At 34.7% G+C, this 23,381-nt stretch overlaps 2 protein-coding genes and 2 long non-coding RNA genes across 4 annotated transcripts; 2 read left to right on the top strand and 2 right to left on the bottom strand.

The window, feature by feature from the left end:
* The first annotated feature begins 226 nt into the window (after positions 1–226).
* Positions 227–707, top strand: LOC142238232 (uncharacterized). Its single transcript, XR_012722683.1, has 2 exons — positions 227–436; positions 494–707. It is a non-coding gene; the product is annotated as an uncharacterized LOC142238232 (long non-coding RNA).
* A 1,026-nt stretch (positions 708–1,733) lies between these two features.
* On the bottom strand, positions 1,734–2,947 carry LOC142241327 (uncharacterized). Its single transcript, XR_012723577.1, has 2 exons — positions 2,375–2,947; positions 1,734–2,317 (listed from the first exon to the last, which is right to left on the bottom strand). It is a non-coding gene; the product is annotated as an uncharacterized LOC142241327 (long non-coding RNA).
* Positions 2,948–3,155: 208 nt separating this feature from the next.
* Positions 3,156–6,752, bottom strand: LOC142238206 (protein HID1). Its single transcript, XM_075309783.1, has 2 exons — positions 5,220–6,752; positions 3,156–5,153 (listed from the first exon to the last, which is right to left on the bottom strand). The coding sequence occupies exons 1-2, from the start codon at positions 6,553–6,555 to the stop codon at positions 3,841–3,843; spliced, it is 2,649 nt and encodes an 882-aa protein (XP_075165898.1). The 5' UTR covers positions 6,556–6,752; the 3' UTR covers positions 3,156–3,840.
* A 2,324-nt stretch (positions 6,753–9,076) lies between these two features.
* On the top strand, positions 9,077–22,564 carry garz (Sec7 domain-containing protein garz). The gene is made up of 9 exons (XM_075313363.1): positions 9,077–9,486; positions 9,693–9,891; positions 9,946–11,018; positions 11,084–12,082; positions 12,141–12,349; positions 12,426–12,652; positions 12,718–15,054; positions 20,428–20,684; positions 20,741–22,564. The coding sequence occupies exons 1-9, from the start codon at positions 9,385–9,387 to the stop codon at positions 21,899–21,901; spliced, it is 6,564 nt and encodes a 2,187-aa protein (XP_075169478.1). The 5' UTR covers positions 9,077–9,384; the 3' UTR covers positions 21,902–22,564.
* Positions 22,565–23,381: the final 817 nt, after the last annotated feature.

The following is a 23,381-nucleotide window of genomic DNA, read 5'->3' as shown; positions in this document are numbered from 1 at the left end:
TGAAAATTTTAAAAATATTTATTTAAAAAAATAATTGATACAATTAACTTTTAATCAAACTCAGAAGACTAAGGGTATGGTCACACAAGGCAAATATTTGCCCAAAATAAGTGTCAAACTTTTGTCCAGGAGCACTTTCGAAATATCTGGATACTGTTTTTGGAAAATACTTTTATCGTGATGTACTATACCCAATACCCTGCCAGCATTTCAAAGTTCCATTTCAACCTCATCGTTACCACAGACTCGTAAATGTCACTTCAACCATCATGAAAAGGTACATCAAAAAGTACATGCAAGTAATTTGCCATCCCTACTGTTAAAAAAGCCATTTTTTTTGTGAAACGCCAAGCGCAACCAGCTTGTTATATTTTAATTAAATAAAAACGAAAATAAAGTTCTGAAAACATAGATTATACGCTTAAAATTGTGAAAGGTATATTGGTGAACAATTTGGTGATTTTCCAAATGGAATAAAGTGATTGTTTTTCAGATATTTTACAGACACGCTGCCTCCATGGAATAAAAACACTGGTTGATAGACGCAGCAACATGTAACTCGCGACTTGTAACTCAACATCATCATTAATGCAAAAAATTATGTTAAATGTGATGTGATAGTGGTATAAATGTTATATTTTTAAGAATTTGTAAATAATTAATCAAATTATTAAATATCTAAACAAACGTGTTTTACACGACCACAATGATTCTTTTACCACTATCTTAAAATGAGCTTTTTCTGATTGTTTGGAGGGTCTCTTATTGGCGTCGTTCTAAATTGATCTATAAAGGCACCTAATAATTGCACTCATGCGAAACCTTTTTGTAGTAACTTGGCGTGGTATAGTGTTGGGAAAGTAACGAGTATTTGATTGCAAGTACTCGTTACTGACTAATCTTTTGAGTACTCGTTACAGTTAAATGAGTACTCAATATCTACAATACAATCCCAATAAACACAAACGTTTGAAAAATGCTAAAATTCATCTGTTTTTCAAACAATTAGGGAATATTTATAATATTCGATCATTACAGAACTTACTGGAATTTTCGTTCGCCTCGAGACGAAAGAAACGTCAAAAATCACTCGTTGATATCTCGAGAACTAGAGTCCGTTGAATCACAATTGTTTCGGTGGTCGATAGTAAATCATAAAGGATGAGTCCATGGCAAAGTTGGAGGATTTGTAGCAAATATATATAAAGTTATTTTAGTTTCACTCTAGACGAACGATTCGTCGCGGGACGATTTTGAGTTTCATGAACAGGCAGTTATTTTTTGCTACAAGAACAATGTTTTTATTATTTTACCCATTATATATTCAACACGACCATAAAAAAGTTCACAGGATCAAATAGAAATTCCCATAACCATTCAATTGGTTACGATAACCAATGCCGATAAATTTGGTTTTATGTCGTATAAAATTGTTGAGCTAACCACCAGCATGGGAATCAACAAATGGTTGGTACAACCAAAAGTTGAGTAAACTAATAGAATCTTAGTCAAATTATGGGACGCGCTTAAGGCAGTTGTTGCAAACAAATAACTATTAATATCAACATCGACATGTTAGATGATATGACGCTACATAATTTGCAAAACGGGGAACAGCGTCACTAAATGTACTTAATAATAGTCCGCAATAAATTGAATAGTTTATCCCATAGAATAGAATTTGGCTTAAGGTAAGTATCGCACCGATTTATAAAAAAGGAATATTACAAAAGTTTCCATAAAGTTTGCAGGCTTCATACACCAACCAACACAAATACTTTTATTGTATTAAGCACATAAAATTCTAGAACTACTTCAGAGATCTGTATTTATATCTAGAGACTTAAGGAGGACATTTCTGGTAAGTATAAGTCTATGAATTATAATTTTATATTTATAAAAACTGTAATATGTACGTACATGCATAATATATGAAAATTGAATTATATAATCTCAATATAATCTGCCCTTTTCATTTAATATTGGAATTTGGTAAGTATATCTATCACCAACAAACCATATAAATAACAACCAATTTCTCATATCCGAAACGAATGCTTTCGTTCGACTAGGATTCCCACAACAGCTGAATAATAATAAAATAATTATCCCAAAACAGCTGGCAAATAATTCGGTTGAGGCAACGAATTTATTTTCTAGGTGTAGTTAGTAGATATGGAAAAGGATAGATTATCCATCCATTGGTTGCACTTTGAAAGATTTGTGGAAAATTGCACTTGTCGATGAGACACCATATTTTTTCATCGATCAGCTTCTGAATGCTTCCAAAAATGTGTCATCCAAAGATATTAGCTTTCTGCAAATAAATATGCGTTTAGAGACTTCTTTAACTTTTCATTCCATTTTAACTTACCAAATATAATTTCAAATAATTTCCAAACAGTTCCATCCAGATATTTTTAATTTGATATTTATATTTAAGCCATTTAAAATTGTTCATTAATATGCAGGCAATTTGAAATAAAATACTCTGGAAAATACTAATTTTACTAATACATATAAAATAGATACACATACATAATACATGTAAGTAAACAAAACAATACTATCAAATAAAAAAAATCGGTTCTGCAAAAGGCGGTCAAACAAAAATTGACGCCCTTCAAAGTTGTTACGCCGTTTATCAGTGATGCCAACTCCCGAAATGCAAAAAGCACCAAATATATATTATTAACTGTTGGGAAAGAAAATATTATTAAAAATTATACAAATGGTCTTTTTTGAATTTTTTATTAAAGTAACGAGTAGTAACGAGTACTCAATTCAAAAGTAACGAGTAGTAACGAGTAGTCAAAAGTAATCAAAATTTCCAACATTAGCGTGGTACAACTTCTCAATAGTGACGGCGCTTTTCCGACGAGTTTTTGATATCGTATATGATTGTTTTCAACGTACTGGGGATTCTCAGAAGCGCCCCCAAATTCAAAAAATGTTGGCAGGGTTTACTGTACTGTATACCAGATAAAAGTGTAACTACGAATAGAAAAGTTTTGCCCAACGCTGTACCCTTTGCATTATGTGGCAACTCTTTTAGCATTGTTGACACATCATCAAAACAGCTGATTGCAAACCCATACAACAAAACCTACCGTTAGCCAACATTACCCTATATATTCAAATAACTTGGTGGCAAATTGATGGATGGTGTAAGAGATACATATTTTGTTTTATTTGTAACACGATACAATAATAATATGGAATAATAATATGTAGTTATTTGTATATATCATTCTTTCTTTATAAATACTTGTGTAGTTATTACTTTTTTTAATGGAATAATAGCGATTGGTTTCATTCTTTTAAAATTGAGACTAACAAAAAAAAAAATTGCACTTATATTAAAGAAAAACATAAACTATAGTTTTTTTTCGGAGCGTACATAATGTAAATTAGCATCATATCATCTACTTTTTAGGTGTAGGTGGTGGGAGTGTATGTAAAAGATTGTTAATTTATTATAGGGTAGGTATATGTACATCAAGGTAATTTCATTATTTGGCGATAGCTAGAAATGAAGGGTCGGAAAACGTAATTAGCAAACCAATAATAGATGGCTGTGGTTACCTCTTTTTCAAGTGGTATTTGATAAAAAAAGCGATAAGAGGTTATTGATTTTCTTTGTGTGTATGCCGGCGTATGCATATACATCATCATCGTAAGTAATTAAATTAACAAAAATATCAGTAGACATCAATTTTGAGCGTTTTTTTTTTGTCATGTAGAGGAGTAGCAGTATAGTTGCACTATGACTGGGAAAATTGGAAATAAACTAAAGCTCTTCTTACTTAATAGTTACGAGTGAGATTTGATTTCCTACACTTAGACTCTTTGGATTTCGAATAGCTTAACTTCTGTGTCATACCAAATTGCTGGTTCCACATTCCGCAAATAGATCACTCCCCATATGTAAGTACGGAACCATGCAGTGGTGCCTGCATTTGCTTGGTATTTCCTAATAAGTATGGGATGTGGAACGGGCAGAAGGCCCACTAATGTACCATGTTGTAGAAATTTCAATATTTCTGATTCATCTGTTAGTCCTTTATCTATGCATATTTTTTCAACTTGGGGCACTAGAACCTGTAGCAAACGCATAATTGTTTGCAAAGGTAGTTTCGAACGCCATGAAACAATCCACTCAGGGGTAGGGGTCCACACCTCCATCGATGGCTGATGTACCATACGGATACTACTACGATGGGCCACCGAAAGACGACTGATTGTTTTCTCATCCCGTTCCACATTTCCATTCGGGCTATTCGTTGGCGATTTCGTTGGAGATTTTTCATTGGTTTTATCGAAACCAACTATATCGGAAGTACCATCAATGGTGGGAGTTTCATCTGCAGCATTGCTGCCAGGATGGGCCTGTTCTCTTTCAGTCATTTGATGTAAGGCTGGTGTCTCGGGAAGGGAAGCCTTCAAAGTACCAGGTTCTGCAGGCATAGCTGGAAAAGCTCCCTCCATTTGCTCTTCTGCAGTTTGCTGTTGTGATTCTGTTTCCGACTCAACATTGCTATTACAATGGGGCCCGTTATTCGCCGCATTATCTGCTACATCTCCATCTTCATCCTCGTCATCATCTTCTTCCTCACAATCTGGTAATTGATTGTTAAAATTCTGGACTACAGTTGTTATCCTCTTTTGTCTAACTGGGGGCAAATTAAATTTTCCCACTTTACGACCACTTAAACATTTTGCAATACCCGCCATATCGGAGGGCAAATTTGCCATAGCATGGAATACATGACGTTTGCGTATTATGGTATAAACTAAATTGGAATTTCCATCAAACTGGTACTGTATAATGTTGTTGAAGATCTCCAGTAAGAAAAATACCAAATGATGATTACTTGGAGCTGAGAGTAAAAACCATGGAGTACTAAAAGCCTCTAATAAATGCAAAAGTTTCACACTGGCCACCATTGACAAAGTTTTCAAGTAGGGCGAAACATTAACCAAAATCGTTAGCAAACAATCAAACAATGGCTGCAAACGTTGATGGCCCGTAGCTATGATTTTATGAAATACGGTAATCAAAAGATCGGCATGAGTACCCGTAAAAACGGGGATATCCATCGGCACAGTTGCTGTGTAGGGTTTATTTAAGCGCACACCAAAATTACGTTCACCTGTCAAAATATAAACAAAAGCCACATCACCAACCGCCCCAAAGAAAAACCATATGTGTTACATACCTGATAACAACAGCAAAATGAAAACACCAATATGCATTAGACCAACTTTTGATTGATCGGCCCTAGAGTAATTCAAATGATACAGTATGGGTATAAGAATATCCAATACATCCGAACTCTTCAAAACAAAATATAGGAATTTTTTGTTGTAGTCACATATCTTCCAGAATAAAATCAATAGCTCTTGATGACAATGTAAACGTTTCGTTGAGTTGGGCAAATAATTTTGGACCAATGGATTATTTAGCAAGCGGGTAATGCCCTTTAAAATAAAATGGAAATCTTCATCTCGATGGACCCGCGACAAATAATTGATGAACAGATTATCGCCACACACATCATCATAGGGATTTGGCCCCGCTCCTGCCTTCCCATGCCTTTGTAGCTCCAATTGATGTTGTTGCTGAACAATCATATCATGATCTAGGGTAACAATCAGTATTTGAAGGCAGGCCTCCACCAAAGCCTCAGTGGTATCAGTGAATAAAAGATGGTTATAGGGAACACCAAAACCTACAGGATCGTATGCGCAGACTGTGTTCAAAAAGGAAGTAAATAAAGGCAGTGCATGACGATTGTCAGCCGATGTGAAGTAGGCTATCCATTTATTGGGCTCATCTGAGGGCTGGGGAGCTCTGTACATAGGTTCCGAGAAACATGTCAACAACAATTTTAGCAATTCCGTACGCCTTCGCTCCATATTTGTATTTTTGGGTGGGGAATGGGCAAAGCCCACACCTGCCTCCCATATATATTCGCAACTATCGATATTGGCCAATTCTTCAGCTTTCTCTGGGCCTGGACGTCTGGTAGCCGCAGTCACTGTAAAATCTGGACAGAAAAGCAAATCACACACTGCATTCAATAGACTCTGGGCCAAAGGAATAGTTTGATTTTGGTTTCCCAATTGCTCATTCTCCCTAGTACTGGCTTCGCTAGCCCCCTCTTCACCGCGAGACTTATCCTGGGCAGGCAAACTACTCCAAAAGAAATGACGCCATTTATCATCCTCGAATATGTAGGGCATAACACGTATCAACAAACGCACACAATTCAAAACACAAGACTGTTCTGCCTGTGTACGACAACTGCTATCCACCGCCTCCGCAAGTTTTTCAACAGCCTTATAACAAAGTGTAGCTAAATTGGCCGGATTATCATTGCGTATGGTACGTATCTCCGATGCAGTCACCAAGGCGAATACATCTTCTAATGATGTTTGATGACCACACCAGAACTGCTCCCAGAATGGGTCATCATGATCGATCTTTTGATTCTTCTGAGTAAGCTGCACGATAGATTTGCGAAAGTTAAGTTTAGAGTCGGTGTTCCCCATATTGCATGTATTTCAGGGGATTTTGTCGCACTAATTCTGGCCGAAAGTTACGTTGGGCACAAACACCGACAATATTCCAGCGATTTTCTTATCTTTTCACTCAGTTAAGTTCACAATTTTTGATATTTTTCAATTTTATCGGAATGAAATCAAAATACGACGACGTACTGAAAATTTTCTGTGACAAATGGATATGGAAGGGAGATGCCACACAGTTTGCAAAGTATTGCAAAAATTGACAACATCATCATATGGTTGGTATGGCAATATCTCTAATCCATATGGCAACAGACACAAAGGAATATTAGGTGTGGTCATTGACTTTTGGAATTGCCTATACTGTGAAGTAAACTACTTCTGTAATATAATTTAACAGCCTGTTTCTGTATGTCGAACGAGTTCAATCGATCTACTGAAATGCATAGAAACAGCTGTTTTTTGGTTATAAATTCAGCTGTTTGTTTCCATTTTAGTCGATTGATAGAGCTCATTCGACATACAGAAACAGGCTGTAAATAGAATTATGACTTTCAGTCACTTGAAAATATATAAGCGAAACAGCATCTACCAGATGTTCTCAAATCAGCAAGAAATCGACATAGTCTTTCATTAAGGCCGGTATGCACCTCTAGCGAAATTTTCGGTAGCAAAAAATTATTTAAGTCTACAACAAAAAAAACAGGGCTGTGTACACAAATTTTAAACCAGCTAATCGCTTTTAAAAATTGTTAATATATGTTCCAAATATTCCTCAAATAAATTGTTTATTATTTACAGACCTTTTAAAACTTTTACGCACACAATGATTGTAATAAATTAAATGTTTGCTGCCAAAATATGCTTTTGACAACCCTGTTATTTTCATTAGAGGTGCGTACCAGCTTACGAAATTGAACGCTACCGAAAATTTCGTTAGCATAAATAGCAATGCATTTCTTATGGGAATGAAATTTTTCGCTAGAGGTGCATACCGGCCTTTAATTAAAAAAAAAAGAATTTTTATTACCAGATGGTATCCCTGCCAGTATTTCAAAGCTCCCCATCGCTACCACCCTGCCAGCATTTCAAAGTTCCATTTCATCCTCATCGCTACAACAGACTCGTAAACGTCACTGCAACAATCGCCAAATGTGATGGGCGAAGCATATTAAATAGTACAAAATGTACATGAAAGTATTTTGCCATCACTATTGTTAGAAGAGCCATTTTTTGTGTAAAAGGAAAATAAAGTGTTGAAAACATATTTATTACCCTGCCAGCATTTCAAAGTTCCATTTCATCATCATCGCTACCACAGACTCGTAAGTGACACTGCAACAATCGCCAACTGTGATAGTATTTTGCCATCACAAGAAGCATTTTATATCTTGTGAAACACCAAGCGCAACTAGCTTCTTATAATTTATTTAAATAAAAACGATAATGAAGTGCTGAAAACATAGTTATTTCGCTTAAAATTGTGAAAGGTATATTGGTGAACAATTTTTGACTTTCCAAATGGAATAAAGTGATAGTTTTTCAAATATTTTTCCAGACTCGCTGCCTGCATTGGGAATAAAAGCACTGGCTGATAGACGCTACAACATGTAACTTGCAACTTGTAACTCAACATCAACCTTTAATTAATGCATAAAAATATATTAAATGTGATGTGATAGTCGTATAAATGTTAAATTTATGAGAATTTATAAATGTTTAATAAAATTAATTAACATCTAAACAATCGTGTTTTTATTGACCACAATGATTCTTTTACAACTGTCTTAAAATGCACTTTCTCCGATTGTTTGAAGGGACTCTTATTGGCGTCCTTCTAAATGTATCCAGAAGGGCACATAATAATTGCACTTATGCGATACTTTTTGTAGTAACTTGGCGTTGTACAACTTCTCAATAGTGACGGCGCTTTCCGAGGAGTTTTGGATATCGTATACGACTGTTTTCGACGTAGTGGGGATTCTAGGAAGCGCCGTCAAATTCAAAAAATGTTAGCAGGGATGCGGCTTTCATGTCGAAAACCAGATTATTTTCACGGATATAATTTTGAATCAATTAATTTTAAAATTTTATGCAATCAGCGCTATGGAAATTGTTTTATAAAAATATAAATGCCTTCGTGGATATTTTTAGATTCTTTAAATCACAATTTAAACCATAATACTCTTACATAGCCTTATTTGTCGCATATATTATCCAATGTTATTAAACGTTTGACGATTTTAATTATATTTGCATAAATTATATTAATCTGTAAACGCCTTCATATATCTTTTTAGATTCTTTAAATCACAATTTAAACCTTAATACTCGAACGCAGGTTATTTGTCGTATTTATTATCCAATTCCTTAAATATTTGATGATTTTGATAATATTTGCATAAATTAAAGTAAATTATTCTACAACTCTCTTTGCTTTGAATTTAGCCAAAGAAACGGCAACACTGACCATACAATTTGAGAGATGCCACTTTGACAATATCTGCCATTCTGACAGTTTGAAAACGTCATCAACTTGCTACTCAGAAAATCATAATTTTATCGTGGTGTTGCGTGGAGTATGTGGAAAAATTAGATTAATTGTGGGAAAAACTATACTATTAAAATGTAAATTAAATTAGAGTGTTGAAAAAAATCTTCTTCATTTGAATAGAAAATATTTTAAATGTGCTAAATCATCTACAACAAGGTGAAGATATAGAAAAAACTTAAAACACGTCTTGCCGTCAACACCCTCTCGATCGATTTGCAGAAAAAATTTTCCAGGAGTTTTTCTTTCGTTGGGGGAAAACTAAAATCTAAAGATTTTCCGAGGAAAATAGTAAAACAAAAATGTCATTACCAGGGAATGGCATATTTGTGGTCCGTGGCGAAATGTCCACGTTAATGACCGCCATGCGCAGGGGTTCCCGATGGAATGCTTCAGCATACGTGGTAAGTATATTTGACCGTTCAAAGAGACATATGGACGTGTATATATGTAGTAGGTTGGTCGACCAGATTCTTCTTGTGTATATGTCGTTTTTTTTTTTCATTCTTGTTTGTTTGTAAATATGCGTCGATATATGCTTGTGTGTAACACTGTGTGTGTCTTATGATGGTTTGCGATTACTGATGCTGTTTTCTTTTGTTAAACTTAGGATGATGAGAAAGATGGCCTAATGAAATTGTTTATGGATTTAAAACAAATTTTAAATCGCATAGAAGATTTGCGGCTGATTGATCCAAATGTTTTCTTGGCCCCTTTTCTGGAAGTAATACGAACCGAAGAAACTACGGGAGCAGTAACCAGTTTGGCCTTATCGGCAATAAACAAATTTCTATCATATGGATTAATAGGTAATAAGAATATGTTAAATAGGTGACATATTATTATGGTCGTTTTTGTTTTAGATCCCACTTGCGCCAATTTGGCTGTGACCATAGAAAATATTGCTGATGCTGTTACACATGCCCGTTTTATGGGTACCGATCAATCTTCGGATGGTGTTACCCTGTTTAGGGTGCTCGAAGTATTGCACACTCTAATGCGTAGCCCAGAGGGATCTGTTTTAACCAATGAATCGGTGTGTGAGGTTATGCTGAGTTGCTTTAAAATATGCTTTGAGCCACGTCTCAACGAATTGCTACGCCGATCTGCGGAACAAGCTCTTAAGGATATGGTGCTGCTATTATTTATGCGTTTGCCACAATTTGTAGATGATCGCAGTGAATCGGGTTTGCTAAAAAAATTCCATATGATGGCTGCATCTATGGAAAAAAACAAGAAACAAAGAAAACGTTCGGTGAAAACAACCACAGCTCAAAGTCATGAAAATCTTCAAAGAAGTCAGAGTTTATCTAAAGTTGCAGGAGATGATGTAAGAAAAATATCTACCCACTCGGCTCCTGGAGATGATGGGCAAAGCCTGGCTACTCCGGGATCTTTGAATCATTTAAAAGCTCCACCTTTGGCCACAACACCGGCCACACCAGCAGGAAATATAGTTGATCTACAGGGGAAAATCACACAAACTCCAACATCAGCTTTGGTTACCACAGAAACGGAAGCTGGAGAAAGTGGCAATGCAGAGCTAAAGACTCCTGCCATTTCCATAGAACCAGCTTCACCAGAAACGAACAATGCGGGTGATGATAATGCCGAAATTCGTCCCCAATCTCCCCAGTCTCAGGATGGCAGTAGCGAATACATAAACTCTGTGGGTGTTCGTTTTACCCAACAAAATTCGGTTGATGGTTCCGAGGGTATGGCTCCATTGGTTCCTTATGGTTTACCTTGTATCCAGGAGTTATTTCGCTTTTTGATTTTACTTTGTAATCCTTTGGATAAACAAAACACCGATACCATGATGCATATGGGCTTGAGCCTACTCACTGTGGCTTTTGAGGTGGGAGCTGATAATATAGGAATGTATGATTCTCTATTGGAGTTGGTCAAGGATGATTTGTGTCGTCATTTATTTGCGGTAAGTTTTTGTTTTTCTTTTTTTGGTATGAGTATTTCCTAATTTCGTTTTTGATTTTCCCGTAGCTTATGAATTCGGAACGTTTGACCATATTTGCTGCCGATCTACAAGTTTGCTTCCTTATGTTCGAATCACTAAGGGGCCACTTGAAATTCCAATTGGAAAGCTACCTCAAGAAATTGTCGGAAATAATTACTAGTGATAATCCCAAGACACCCTATGAAATGCGTGAATTAGCCTTGGACAATCTGCTACAGCTGTGGCGTATACCAGGTTTTGTCACTGAGCTTTATATTAATTATGACTGTGATCTCTACTGTAGCGATTTGTTTGAGAGTATAACGAATCTTCTATCGAAATATACTCTATCGGCTACAAATGCCATTTATAATACGCATATATTGGCCATGGATACCTTAATATCGGTGGTTGATAGTATAGAAGGTAATTGTGCGGCTGCCAAAAATGTTAATGGAGCTAGCGATGGTAATGCCAATGGAGTAAATATGCAAACCCAATCGTCGTATAGGCATTCTCGTCATAACTCGGGACTAGAGGGTATTGTTATAGATGATGGCTCTAATGCCACAGCGCCAGAGGATAAGGAATATGTGGAAAATATTTCAAAATTCATTAATACCTCATCACGTTTACGCCTTATGGCTGGTGATACAGCCTCAAAGAAAGCTATTACTGGTGAATACCTCAAAGAAGTGAAGAACAAGAAACGTCTACTTAGTCAAGGTACAGAGCTTTTCAATCAACGACCCGATAAGGGTATCCAATTCCTACAAGAGAATGGTATTTTAAATTCACAACTTGATCCCATGGAGGTGGCCATGTTTTTAAGGGAAAATCCTGGTCTGGATAAGAAAATGATTGGCGAATACATATCGAAAAAGAAGAATGTCGATTCCAAGATTCTAATGAATTTTGTAGAGTCATTTGATTTTGTGGGTTTGCGGGTGGATCAAGCTTTACGTTTGTATTTGGAAACATTCCGTTTGCCGGGAGAGGCTCCCTTGATATTTTTGGTATTGGAACATTTTGCTGAGCATTGGCATGTAAGTGTTTTTTGGGGGTATAAAAACAAACTATAAATAAATTTCCTTCTTTTGATAGAAACAAAATGGTGAACCATTTGCCAATACAGATGCTGCTTTCAGTTTGGCCTATTCCATTATTATGTTGAATATGGATCAACATAATTCCAATGCTAAACGTTTGAATATACCCATGACTCAAGAGGATTTCCTTAAGAATTTAAGAGGTCTTAATGGCGGTATTGACTATGATCAAGATTTATTGGCCACCATCTTCAATGCTATAAAGTAGGGATTCCTATCTTAAAATTTAAAAAGAAATTTATGGAGTTTTTATTCATGACTATCTTTTTTTGGTTTCTAGGAATGATGAAATTGTTATGCCTGCCGAGCAAACCGGTTTGGTTCGCGAAAATTATCTCTGGAAAGTTTTATTAAGACGTGGGGCTGGCTCAGATGCAGCTTTTACCTATGTCCATGATTCTAGCTATGATATGGAAATCTTTAATGTCATATGGGGACCATCGTTGAGCTCCCTAAGCTTTATGTTTGATAAGAGCAGTGAAAATGGTTATCAAAGGACCTTGACTGGTATGATTTTTTTGTAAAATTTACCAAAGCCCCAATCATAAACATGCTCTTTTTCTCCTATGAAGGTTTCACCAAATGTGCTGCCATATCTGGATTTTATGGTCTCCATGAAGACTTTGATGCTTTGATTTTAACTCTCTGCAAATTTACCACAATTTTAAGTTCTGCCCAACAGGAAACCGCACACCCACCACCCAATGAGATAGTACAAGCTGTTAATTTTGGCCTAAATGCCAAAGCCCAAGCTGCTATGCGTACTGTCTTTGCTTTGGTCCATGATTATGGTGATTGTTTAAGAGATGGCTGGCGTCATATACTCGACTTGTATTTGCAATTATTCCGTTTGAAATTACTACCAAAATCCCTCATGGAAGTCGAAGACTTTTGTGAAGCAACGGGCAAAGCCCAATTGATTTTGGAGAAACCAAGTCAAAAACAAGAATCTGGTATTTTCTCCAGTCTATATTCCTATCTATCATCAGAGGGTCAACGTGAACCCTCCTACGAAGAGCAAGAATTTATAAAGATTGGCAAAAAATGCATAAAGGAATGTCAATTGGATCAAATGATACAAGAATCGAAATTTGTTCAGTTGGAGTCACTGCAAGAGCTAATGAAACAAGTATTGGGCTCTTTAAAGGCTCCCAATGCCCATAAATCCATTGGAATGCCTTATGGCGAAGATGTTGTGGTCTTTTGGATGGAATTCCTGGTGAAAATTGTTATATACAATCGTGATCGTATGATCCCTTTGTGGCCAGCTGTTCGTGATCAAATGTACCTGTTGCTAATGGGAAGTTCTTCGTGTGGCTATGATTATCTATTGAATCGTTGTATAGTTGCCATGCTCAAATTGGCCATTTATCTAATGCGTAATGAAGAGTTGTGTCCCATTGTTTTGAAATCCCTGAAAATGTTACTCATGCTAAAACCTAGTGTCCTCTTAAGGATATCCAAACAAATATCTATTGGAATGTATGAATTGTTAAAGACATCGGCTCAAAATATTCATTCGGAACAAGATTGGCAAATTGTATTTACCATACTTGAGTGTGTTGGGGCTGGTGCCGAACCTCCAGAATATGATGATGCCTCATTACCAGTTCCCAATGGTTTGGCTGCCAAATCCGATGGAGCCTTAAGTAGTGAAGATGATTCTGGTCTACCCGATAGAGGTTATATATCCGATTCTGAATTGGGCAGTAAACAAAATGTGCAAAAACCATCGCAACAACAAAGTTCCAATACTAGTAGCCCCTATGCTTCTACCCCAACGGGGGAAAATTGGATATTGGTCAATAAGGATACAGATTTAGCAGCTTCAAGACCACAATCTCCTCCGGAATCCCTTAGTGCCCCAGTGTTATCGAACTTAGTGTACAATTGCAAATTGCTCGATCATATGCCATTTGCTCTATTCAAATGTTGGGATTCTTTAGCTTTTATTGTACGTAACGTGGCCCATATTACACCATATAATTTCGAGAGTTGTGTTAGATGTATACGAACATTTGTGGAAGCATGCCGCGATGGTGGAATTAGACAACGACGAAAAATGGAAGCAGCTTTTGCTGCTGCTGCAGCAGGCAATCAAAAGAAAAAACCCAATAATAAACGTAATGATCGTTCCAATGAACGCAATAGACATGGTGGTGATCAAGCTGGCGGGGGAGCCATTGATACTGGTATTGAAGGTGAAAGTGTTGATGAATCAGATTTGGCACAACGTTATGAAACTTTGTCTATCCAATTGCTTGACTTAATGTACACATTGTATACAAGAACAGCCCAGATATTCCGTTGGTGGGCAGAAGAAGGTTGTGATGTACCACAATGTTCGGCATTGTGGGCCCAAGGTTGGTGCCCCTTACTACAGGGCATTGCCCGTCTGGCCATGGATAGACGACGTGAAGTAAGAACTTATGCCATTTCTTGTTTACAACAAAGAGCTTTATTGGTCCATGATTTACAAACGCTATCGGGCACAGAATGGGCATCTTGTTTCCAACAAGTCCTCTTTCCATTGCTCAATGAGCTATTGCCTGAGAGTGCTGCTGTGGTGCATCTAGATCAAATACTTTTGGAAGAATCAAGAATTCGAACGGCCACCATTATGTCTAAGGTATTTTTACATCATTTAACACCGCTCATTGAATTGGGCAATGCTTTCAATGAATTGTGGATACAAATTTTGGATTATATTGAGAAATTTATGAAAGTCGGTTCGGATATGTTGTCCGAGCAAATGCAAGAGATTTTAAAGAATATGCTTTTGGTAATGCATTCAGTTCGTGTATTTCATAATAATGATGGTTCATTGCGTATGGATTTGTGGGAACTCACCTGGAAGCGTATTGGAGAATTTTTGCCTAATTTGAAGGATGAGCTTTTCCGTGATGAAGGTAAGTGTGGTGATTTTATTATTATTCTGACATCATCATCATCATCATCACCTATCATTGTACAAATAGGAAATTTTGCTAAAGCTCTATTCCTACATTTGCAATTGATGAAATTTGAAGGGAATTTAATGAAAGAAGTGAATTTTAAAAATGAAACGCATACCGAAATGAAATTCTAGAAATCGTAAAAAACGAAGATGTTTTTTTTTTAAATAAAACAAATAAATATTAAAGGAAGGAATTTGTAAACATTAAATTGATGAAGAGGAATATACATGAAATTTTGAATTTTTATCTAAAAGGAGCCAAAACAGTACTGTTATATCGACCACAATGGGATGTTGGATATGATTTCCGAGCTCCTAAAGTATATTATGTTTTCTTGATCAGCTTGATCAATAAAAAACACCGACATTTTGTCCTTTGAAAATTTTGGATTTTGACTTTATGATTTTTTAAAATTTTATTTATTTATTTATTTACAAAATATATTTCATAAAATAAATTTATAAAATATAATTAAAAGGCACCGGATAACACAGATCATTTGTGCCTGTTGTATAGTTAAATTATTGGTTTAAATTTTATTTATGTACATAATATGAACAATCTTTAATTGATAATGATATTAATATGGTTTTAGAATATATAAAAGAACAAAATTAGATGTTTGAGATTCCATGGATTCTAAGGTATTCTCGTATTTTCGGGATCATTACTTTTAAAGAGCAGTCAAGGATGCTCTTAATAGGTTTATTTATTCTGGATGATGGGCAATCGGAAAGAATATGTTTCAGGGAGAGGTAATCGTCTCAAAAACTACATTTGGCGGGTTCAGTTCGATCATAATAGTGTTGTGTATTGAAAAGCGCTTTATTCACCCTAAGGCGAGCAAGAAATATGCATTCCGATCTACTAAGGCGAGAGTTGTAGTTAGATCTATTTATAGTAGGGTCTATCAAGCTAAGAAATACACTGGAGTCGCACCAATTCCTAGTGTTAATGAAGGTCTTTTTGGACAAAAAAGGTGTTGTTATAACCTTGTGGAAACAAGGTGGAGTTACAATTCGATTCGAATTCTAGGATCTCTTTGCAATCTCGTCCCCGTACTCATTACCGCTTATATCGATGTGGGAAGGTATCCACATTATTACAATGTTAGATCGAGAGGCGTGGAAAATTAAGTGGTCGAAAACTTGAGCCTTGTTGGATTGAATGGCTCTTAACACACTAAGGCTGTCGGTACAGATTAGTGTTCTGCCGAGTTGCTCTGGAGCATATGCACTGGCAACTAACTCAGCAGAGAATATGCCCACTTTGTCCGGTAGTCTACATTCCTTTATAATGCAGAAGTGCTGATCAGATGTCCATATGACTGAAAACCCAGTACGAATTCCATCAAAGGAACCATCTGTATATAATACAGTCTGTGGGTTATAAAGAGTTATTTTCTAAGCCATCAGAGACTTATATACATGGGGAGCAGTAAGATCTTTGTTGTATCTTCTTAGACCGTCGTCGAAAAGAATTCTGTTAAAGTCGAATAGTTCGACGGGTCTATCAGGAATAGATATGTCAAAGTCGGAAAGTAAGCCCATAATTTTGTTGATAGCAGACTTCGGTAACTGAGATCCATTTACGATATGTTCCCGATATGGACCCCATACCTGATCATGGTGATTCCTCGAGAGGACAAAAAAACACAGTATTTCTCATGTAATTCACGAAAACTTTTAAATTTACCCTCATGCCTTAACGATTCGATTGGTGTCGATTTCAGTAAACCAGTAGCCGTTCGATAACACTTACTATTTATTTCTTATTATTTCTATAGAAAAGTTTGTCAAAATTTTATTTCTATAGGAAATTTTGTCAAAATTTTATTTATATAGAAAATTTTGTCAAAATTTTATTTTTATAGAAAATTTTATTTCAATAGAAAATTTTGTCAAAATTTTATTTCTATAGAAAATTTTGTCAAAATTTTATTTCTATAGAAAATTTTGTCAAAATTTTATTTCAATAGAAAATTTTGTCAAAATTTTATTTCTATAGAAAATTTTGTCAAAATTTTATTTCTGTACAAAATTTTGTCAAATTTTTATTTCTATAGAAAATTTTGTCAAAATTTTATTTCTATCGAAAATTTTGTTTTTGAAAAAATTTTCTATAGAAATAATTCTATAGACATTTTTTTCAAAATTTTATTTCTATAGACAATTTTTTCAAAATTGTATTTCTGTAGAAAATTTTGTCAAAACTTTATTTCTAGAGCAAATTTTGTCGAAATTTTATTTCTATAGAAAATTTTGTCAAAATGTTTATCAATCGAACATTTTTTCAAAATTTTATTTCTATAGAAAATTTTGTCAAAATGTTATATCAATCGAAAATTTTTTCAAAATTTTATTTCTACAGAAAATTTTGTCCAGATTTTATTTCTATAGAAAATTTTGTCAAAATTTTATTTCTGTACAAAATTTTGTCAAAATTTTATTTCTATAGAAAATTTCTTTCAAAATTTTATTTCTATAGAAAATTTTGTCAAAATTTTATTCCTATAGAAAATTTTGTCAAAATTTTATTCCTATAGAAAATTTTGTCAAAATTTTATTCCTATAGAAAACTTTGTCAAAATTTTATTCCTATAGAAAATTTTTTCAAAATTTTATTTCTGTAGAAAATTTTGTCAAAATTTTATCAAAATTTTATTTCTATAGAAAATTTTGTCAAAATTTTATTTCCATAGAAAATATTGTCAAAATTTTATTTCTATAGAAAATTTTGTCAAAACCCGTGTAAAAATTGGGGGATCTGATTTGATAGGGTTAGATCTGAGCCAAGATATGGTCAGATCTGAGCAGATCCGAAAAATGGTTATATCTGGTCAGATCTAAATACTATGAAATTGGATCTGATCAGATCTCAAAAATGAGACACATCTAATCAGATCTAATTTGATATAATTGTATATTATTTGATACAATCGTATCTTTCGAGATCTTTCAACACATAAAAGCCCATAATTAGTATATAAAATGAGATCAATTGTTTTATTTAATAATACAGACAAAAAGTATGTGCATAATAAATATGTTTAATTTAAATTGATCCATCAAAGCTATTTAAGAGTATTGACAGTTGAGTTAGAGTGTTGTCCAAGGGTTTTTTCGTTTGTTTCTTCTGCTTTGGACTTAGACACGCGACTGAAGTATTTTAGCGATAAGGCAATCTGCAATGAAATTAAGTAAAAAAACAATTATTAAACAAATATAGGAATAAACAAATATGGGAATATATTGAACTATGTAAGCAAGTATTAGTATTGCTTTGGATCATTCTTCTTTAAGTTGCAATAAAAATTGCCATATAATTTTATGTTTCTTTTAATACTCACATTTAAAGTGTATTCGGGATTAGGTTAGGTATAGCGATAGGCTGTTATTTTAGGCTCATACATACTATTAAGACCATCATGACATCACCGTGATCAACATCTCACTTATCACTGATTGCTGCTCGATTCAATAATTAGCTCAATAACATGGGACCTCCTTGCTATAATCCAGTCCTATCGGCATTTCACGTTGCGCTGAAACAACTTAGAGAATCTTTGAAGCAGAAATGTCACCAACATTACTGCGAGGAGATAATCCACCGCCGAAATAATTTTTGGTGTTGGTCGGAACTGGGATTGAACCCGTGACCTTTTGAATGCAAGGCGGGCATGTTAACCAGTACACCACTGAGGTTTCCTTTTTTTCCAAATCTAGAAAATAGTAAAACAATATGAAAATGACTACTAAGGAAATAACAAATACAATATACTTACCTACATAATCTCCGCAATAAAGGAAACGATATACACTTTATCAAAGGAACACATTTAAAACAATTAAATTAAATTTCTTAATTTTCTCAGCTAGTCTGGCGTTAAATTTGTTTAGAAATGATGACCCTGACGGCGTTGACATTTGACATAATGATATTGAGGTTTAGACGTGTATTTCAAAAATCTTTTTAACTTGTACATGATTTTTTTTAAATTATATTTTGGACCGTATTTTCCCCATATATAGTCAGATATGATGTTATATCTACCATATCTTATTAGATATAGTGCTATATATGGTCCTATCCAAGCATATATTATTAGATATGCCAGATATAATTAGATATTATACTATATATGATGAGATCTGCAATTATATCTAACCAGATCTAGCACCATATATAGCATACCTGTGCATATCTAATTATGTCTGAACCAATATCTGACCAGATCCAATTAGATCCAATTTGATATTATTAGATAGGATTGGATCCTCTAATTTTTACACGGGAATTTTATATCTATAGAAAATTTCGTCAAAATTTTATTTCTATAGAAAATTTTGTCAAAATTTTATTTCTATGGAAAATTTTGTCAAAATTTTATTTCTATAGAAAATTTTGTCAAAATTTTATTTCTATGGAAAATTTTGTCAAAATTTTATTTCTATAGAAAATTTTGTCAAAATTTTATTTCTATAGAACATTTTGTCAAAATTTTATTTTTATAGAAATTTTTTGTCAAAATTTTATTTCTACAGAAAATTTTGTCAAAATTTTATTTCTATGGAAAATTTTGTCAAAATTTTATTTCTATAGAATTTTTTTTTTCAAAATTTTATTTCTATAGAAAATTTTTTTCAAAATTTTATTTCTGTAGAAAATTTTGTCAATATTTTATTTCTGTAGAAAATTTTGTCAAAATTTTATTTCTGTAGAAAATTTTGTCAAAATTTTATTTCTATAGAAAATTTTGTCAAAATTTTATTTCTATGGAAAATTTTGTCAAAATTTTATTTCTGTAGAAAATTTTATCAAAATTTTATTTCTATAGAAAATTTTATCAAAATTTTATTTCTATAGAAAATTTTGTCAAAATTTTATTTCTATAGAAAATTTTGTCAAAATTTTATTTCTATAGAAAATTTTGTCAAAATTTTATTTCTATAGAAAATTTTGTCAAAATTTTATTTCGGTAGAAAATTTTTGTCAAAATTTTATTTCTGTAGAAAATTTTGTCAAAATTTTATTTCTGTAGAAAATTTTGTCAAAATTTTATTTCTGTATTTTGATTTCCTATGAAAGTTTTTGGTGGATAAATTGAAACTACACTTAATTGTAGACTATGGAGTACTTTTAGCATGTTTCCCGCAGACTACAACGGTAGTCGAAGAGTTAAGTCCACCTAAAGAAAAGTTTTACAAAACAAAAATGTTAATTAGTTTTTTTGAAAAATCTAGCATCTAGTTCCATCATCTCGCCATTTAGATTTAAGATAACATCAATGCCTCAAAGTAATCTAAGAATTTTATCTCTCCAAAGGAAATCGAGCTCATGTTATGAAACAATCCAATGCAGCTGCAACAGCCGCCGCGGCTGTTGCTGCTACAGCCACAAACGAAGTGAGATCACCACCCACAGTGGCAATAGTGCCACAGTCGAATACAATTACAGTGCCTGCAGTTTCTTCGGCACCACTAGTGCCGATCATGTCGCCTATAGGTTCACCAAGACATAGTATAATTTTGCAGCCACCTGTTGTCGAAACTCTACAACAGCCACCGTTTTTCTTGGGCCAGGTTAGATAGTTCGATTACGAAATTAAGAAAACAATTTAAAACCCGTTCATTTTAAGGTACCCACAACAAATATGCCGATAATTGTGCCGCAACAGCCAGTGCAGCATCAGCAACAGCAGCCGGTTTCACAACCCCCAGTCTCACCAGCAGTGCAGCCATCTACTTCGGGTTTGCAAAATAATGCAAATGAGAGTGCTGTATTATCGCAACTTCAAACGTCAACCACACAACCTGCACCACAAGTTGCTAGCATGATGACAACTAATCCCACTCCCACTCCCACCCCAACAACTTTACATTTTACCAGTAATGTTCCTAACAATAATACGTTCCACCACCACCAAAGGCCCGCCACTGGGATGCCTTTAACATCTACCTTGCTACAAGATCCTCGCAATGATCCCCATAATGCTACAAATGACAGAACGAATCAAAGCTATTCTATAGAATTATTTGATACAATTCCACCAACAGAAGCTTCCATGATGAATCAATCGTCGCAGATGAAGGAGAAACCCGAAGAAGCTCAACTAAGACATTTGGTCCAGCAACAATACAATCAATATTTTGAACAATATAAAATGCACGAGGAACTTCGCAAACAAAAGGAGAACGTTAAACCAAACAACGAATCATTGAATGCTACTGGTGGAAGTGGCAATCAAACAACCGATTCTATGAATACCAGTAAACACAATACCTCTGTATTTACCGGAGATGAAGTAAGCACTCTCGAGGAAATTGAAGCAGAATTTGCGGCCCAGAGGGGAGATAATACCAAGAGTGTGGATGATAAGCAAAATGTGACCATACCACTTAGTCATCGCATGGCTGGTAATGAATATCCTTCATTGCAAAAACAACCAACACCTGCTATTGTTCAAAGTTTTACCCCGGTCTATGTGCAACATTCAACCACTCAACCAACAGGGGGTGATATCTATCAGGAATATGTACAGAATCCTTATAATCTAACATTGCAACAGAGTCAACTTCCCCCTTTGGTTAGTGTGGAGCAAAATCAACAAAATCTTATGCGAATTCAAATGCAATTTGAACAGCAGCAACAACAACAACGCCAACAACAGCAGCAACAGCATCAGCAGCAACAACGTTCCCATACTGAAGCATTTAACACACCTGCCAACTATTTCACTTCCACCGTGGATCCTAATACAATACCACCTGGCTCAGAAATGCTGTTTGGTCAACCATAAAGCATCATCATAATTTTAGAAAATAATCGCTTAAATCAAAAGCGTTTAGAGTGTAAGTAAGTAGAGGTACACCCTACACGTTATCAGTTGTGAGGCAGTAACTGTCCCTTTGCTGATTGATGGAAACCTAGAGTATAGGTGGAATTGTAATACATTCCACTAATAGTTTGTGTTTGTACGATGTTTTACCTTCAACGTTTTTTTTTATTTTAGATCAATTAAGCTAAAGGAAATTATTAGGCCTCAGTGTAATTATTACAAATAATTTATACACAAAATATTAAGAGAAATCTATGTCAAATCTGTACATAAATGATATAAAAAAAATAAATATCTAAATAAATATATAGAAAATTGTTCGATAGTATTTAATACGCTGTCAGCAAAAGATGACAGTGTGACATTATTGCCGCTAATATTTTTTTCCCGTGACCAAGCCCTAGGGAACAAAAGTAAATTTCTGTCTTTATAATGGCTGATTTTTATTTTTACACTAAAGAACAAATGTAAAAAATTATTGTGCACTATTTTTATATATCACCCAAAATTTCTGATGTTTAATCTGCGCCTGATTTTCAGCAATTTATAAATCACATGCATTTTAATTGTAAAGTTCACTTAAATGTTAATGACACAATTATTAAAAAAATGAATTATTTAAAATTATTTGAATCAATTAAATTTTTAACATTAAATTAAGGATAATCGCTTCTGCAAGCTTCCCATGGGATAGACTTTTCTCACCTCGGAGCCCTCAAAATGATATACGCACTATCGTAAAGTTTTTTTCCTATAGATTCCAGAATATAAAAAAGGCCCAATTAAGATCACGCCAATGCAGCCGCCTTAATTTCTGCTTATGAGTGATTGATAGCAAGGGTCACATGACACGCGGCACGTTCTTCAAATAAGTGTTAAAGCCACAGGAGAGCTTCTAACTACATTGGCATAGTTCATAGATTTACAGGAAGAGGGCAAACCGTATCTGGTATAGGAGCTATAGGTGTAAAACCGCCTGCAGGTTTTTTGAGAATGAAAAAGAGAGAGAAAGAGGGTCGAGAATCCATAGAAGTTGCCGTTGATTCGTCAGTGGCTACATGCCCTCAAGAAGTCCGATATTTCAGCAATATATAATCTTTAAAAGATGAACACAATAGACCCATGGTCTTCGAGTGGAGTTGCGGCTGATTCTGCCACCATGAACCTATTCGTAAGAGGATGAAACAATGGATCCTGGTCTCCGAGTGGAGTTTCTGCTTCTTCAATATCCTCAAGAAGTCCAGTAAATGTAAAGATATAAACCAATGGAACCTTGTTCGATTCTTCAGTGGCTACATGTCCTCAAGAAGTATAGGAGCTACAGATATAAAACCATCTGCAGGCTTTGTGAGGTTGCAGGGAAGAGAGAGAGAGAGAGAGAAAGAGGGTCGAGAATCCTCAGTAGTCGCTGTTGATTCGTCAGTGGCTACATGTCCTCAAG

The sequence above is a fragment of the Haematobia irritans genome, chromosome 5 (assembly GCF_050003625.1).
Source record: "Haematobia irritans isolate KBUSLIRL chromosome 5, ASM5000362v1, whole genome shotgun sequence".
In the NCBI taxonomy this organism is placed as follows: Eukaryota; Metazoa; Arthropoda; class Insecta; order Diptera; family Muscidae; genus Haematobia; species Haematobia irritans.
The sequence above is the reverse complement of the archived record's forward strand: the minus strand, read 5'-3'. Positions and strand labels throughout refer to the sequence as shown.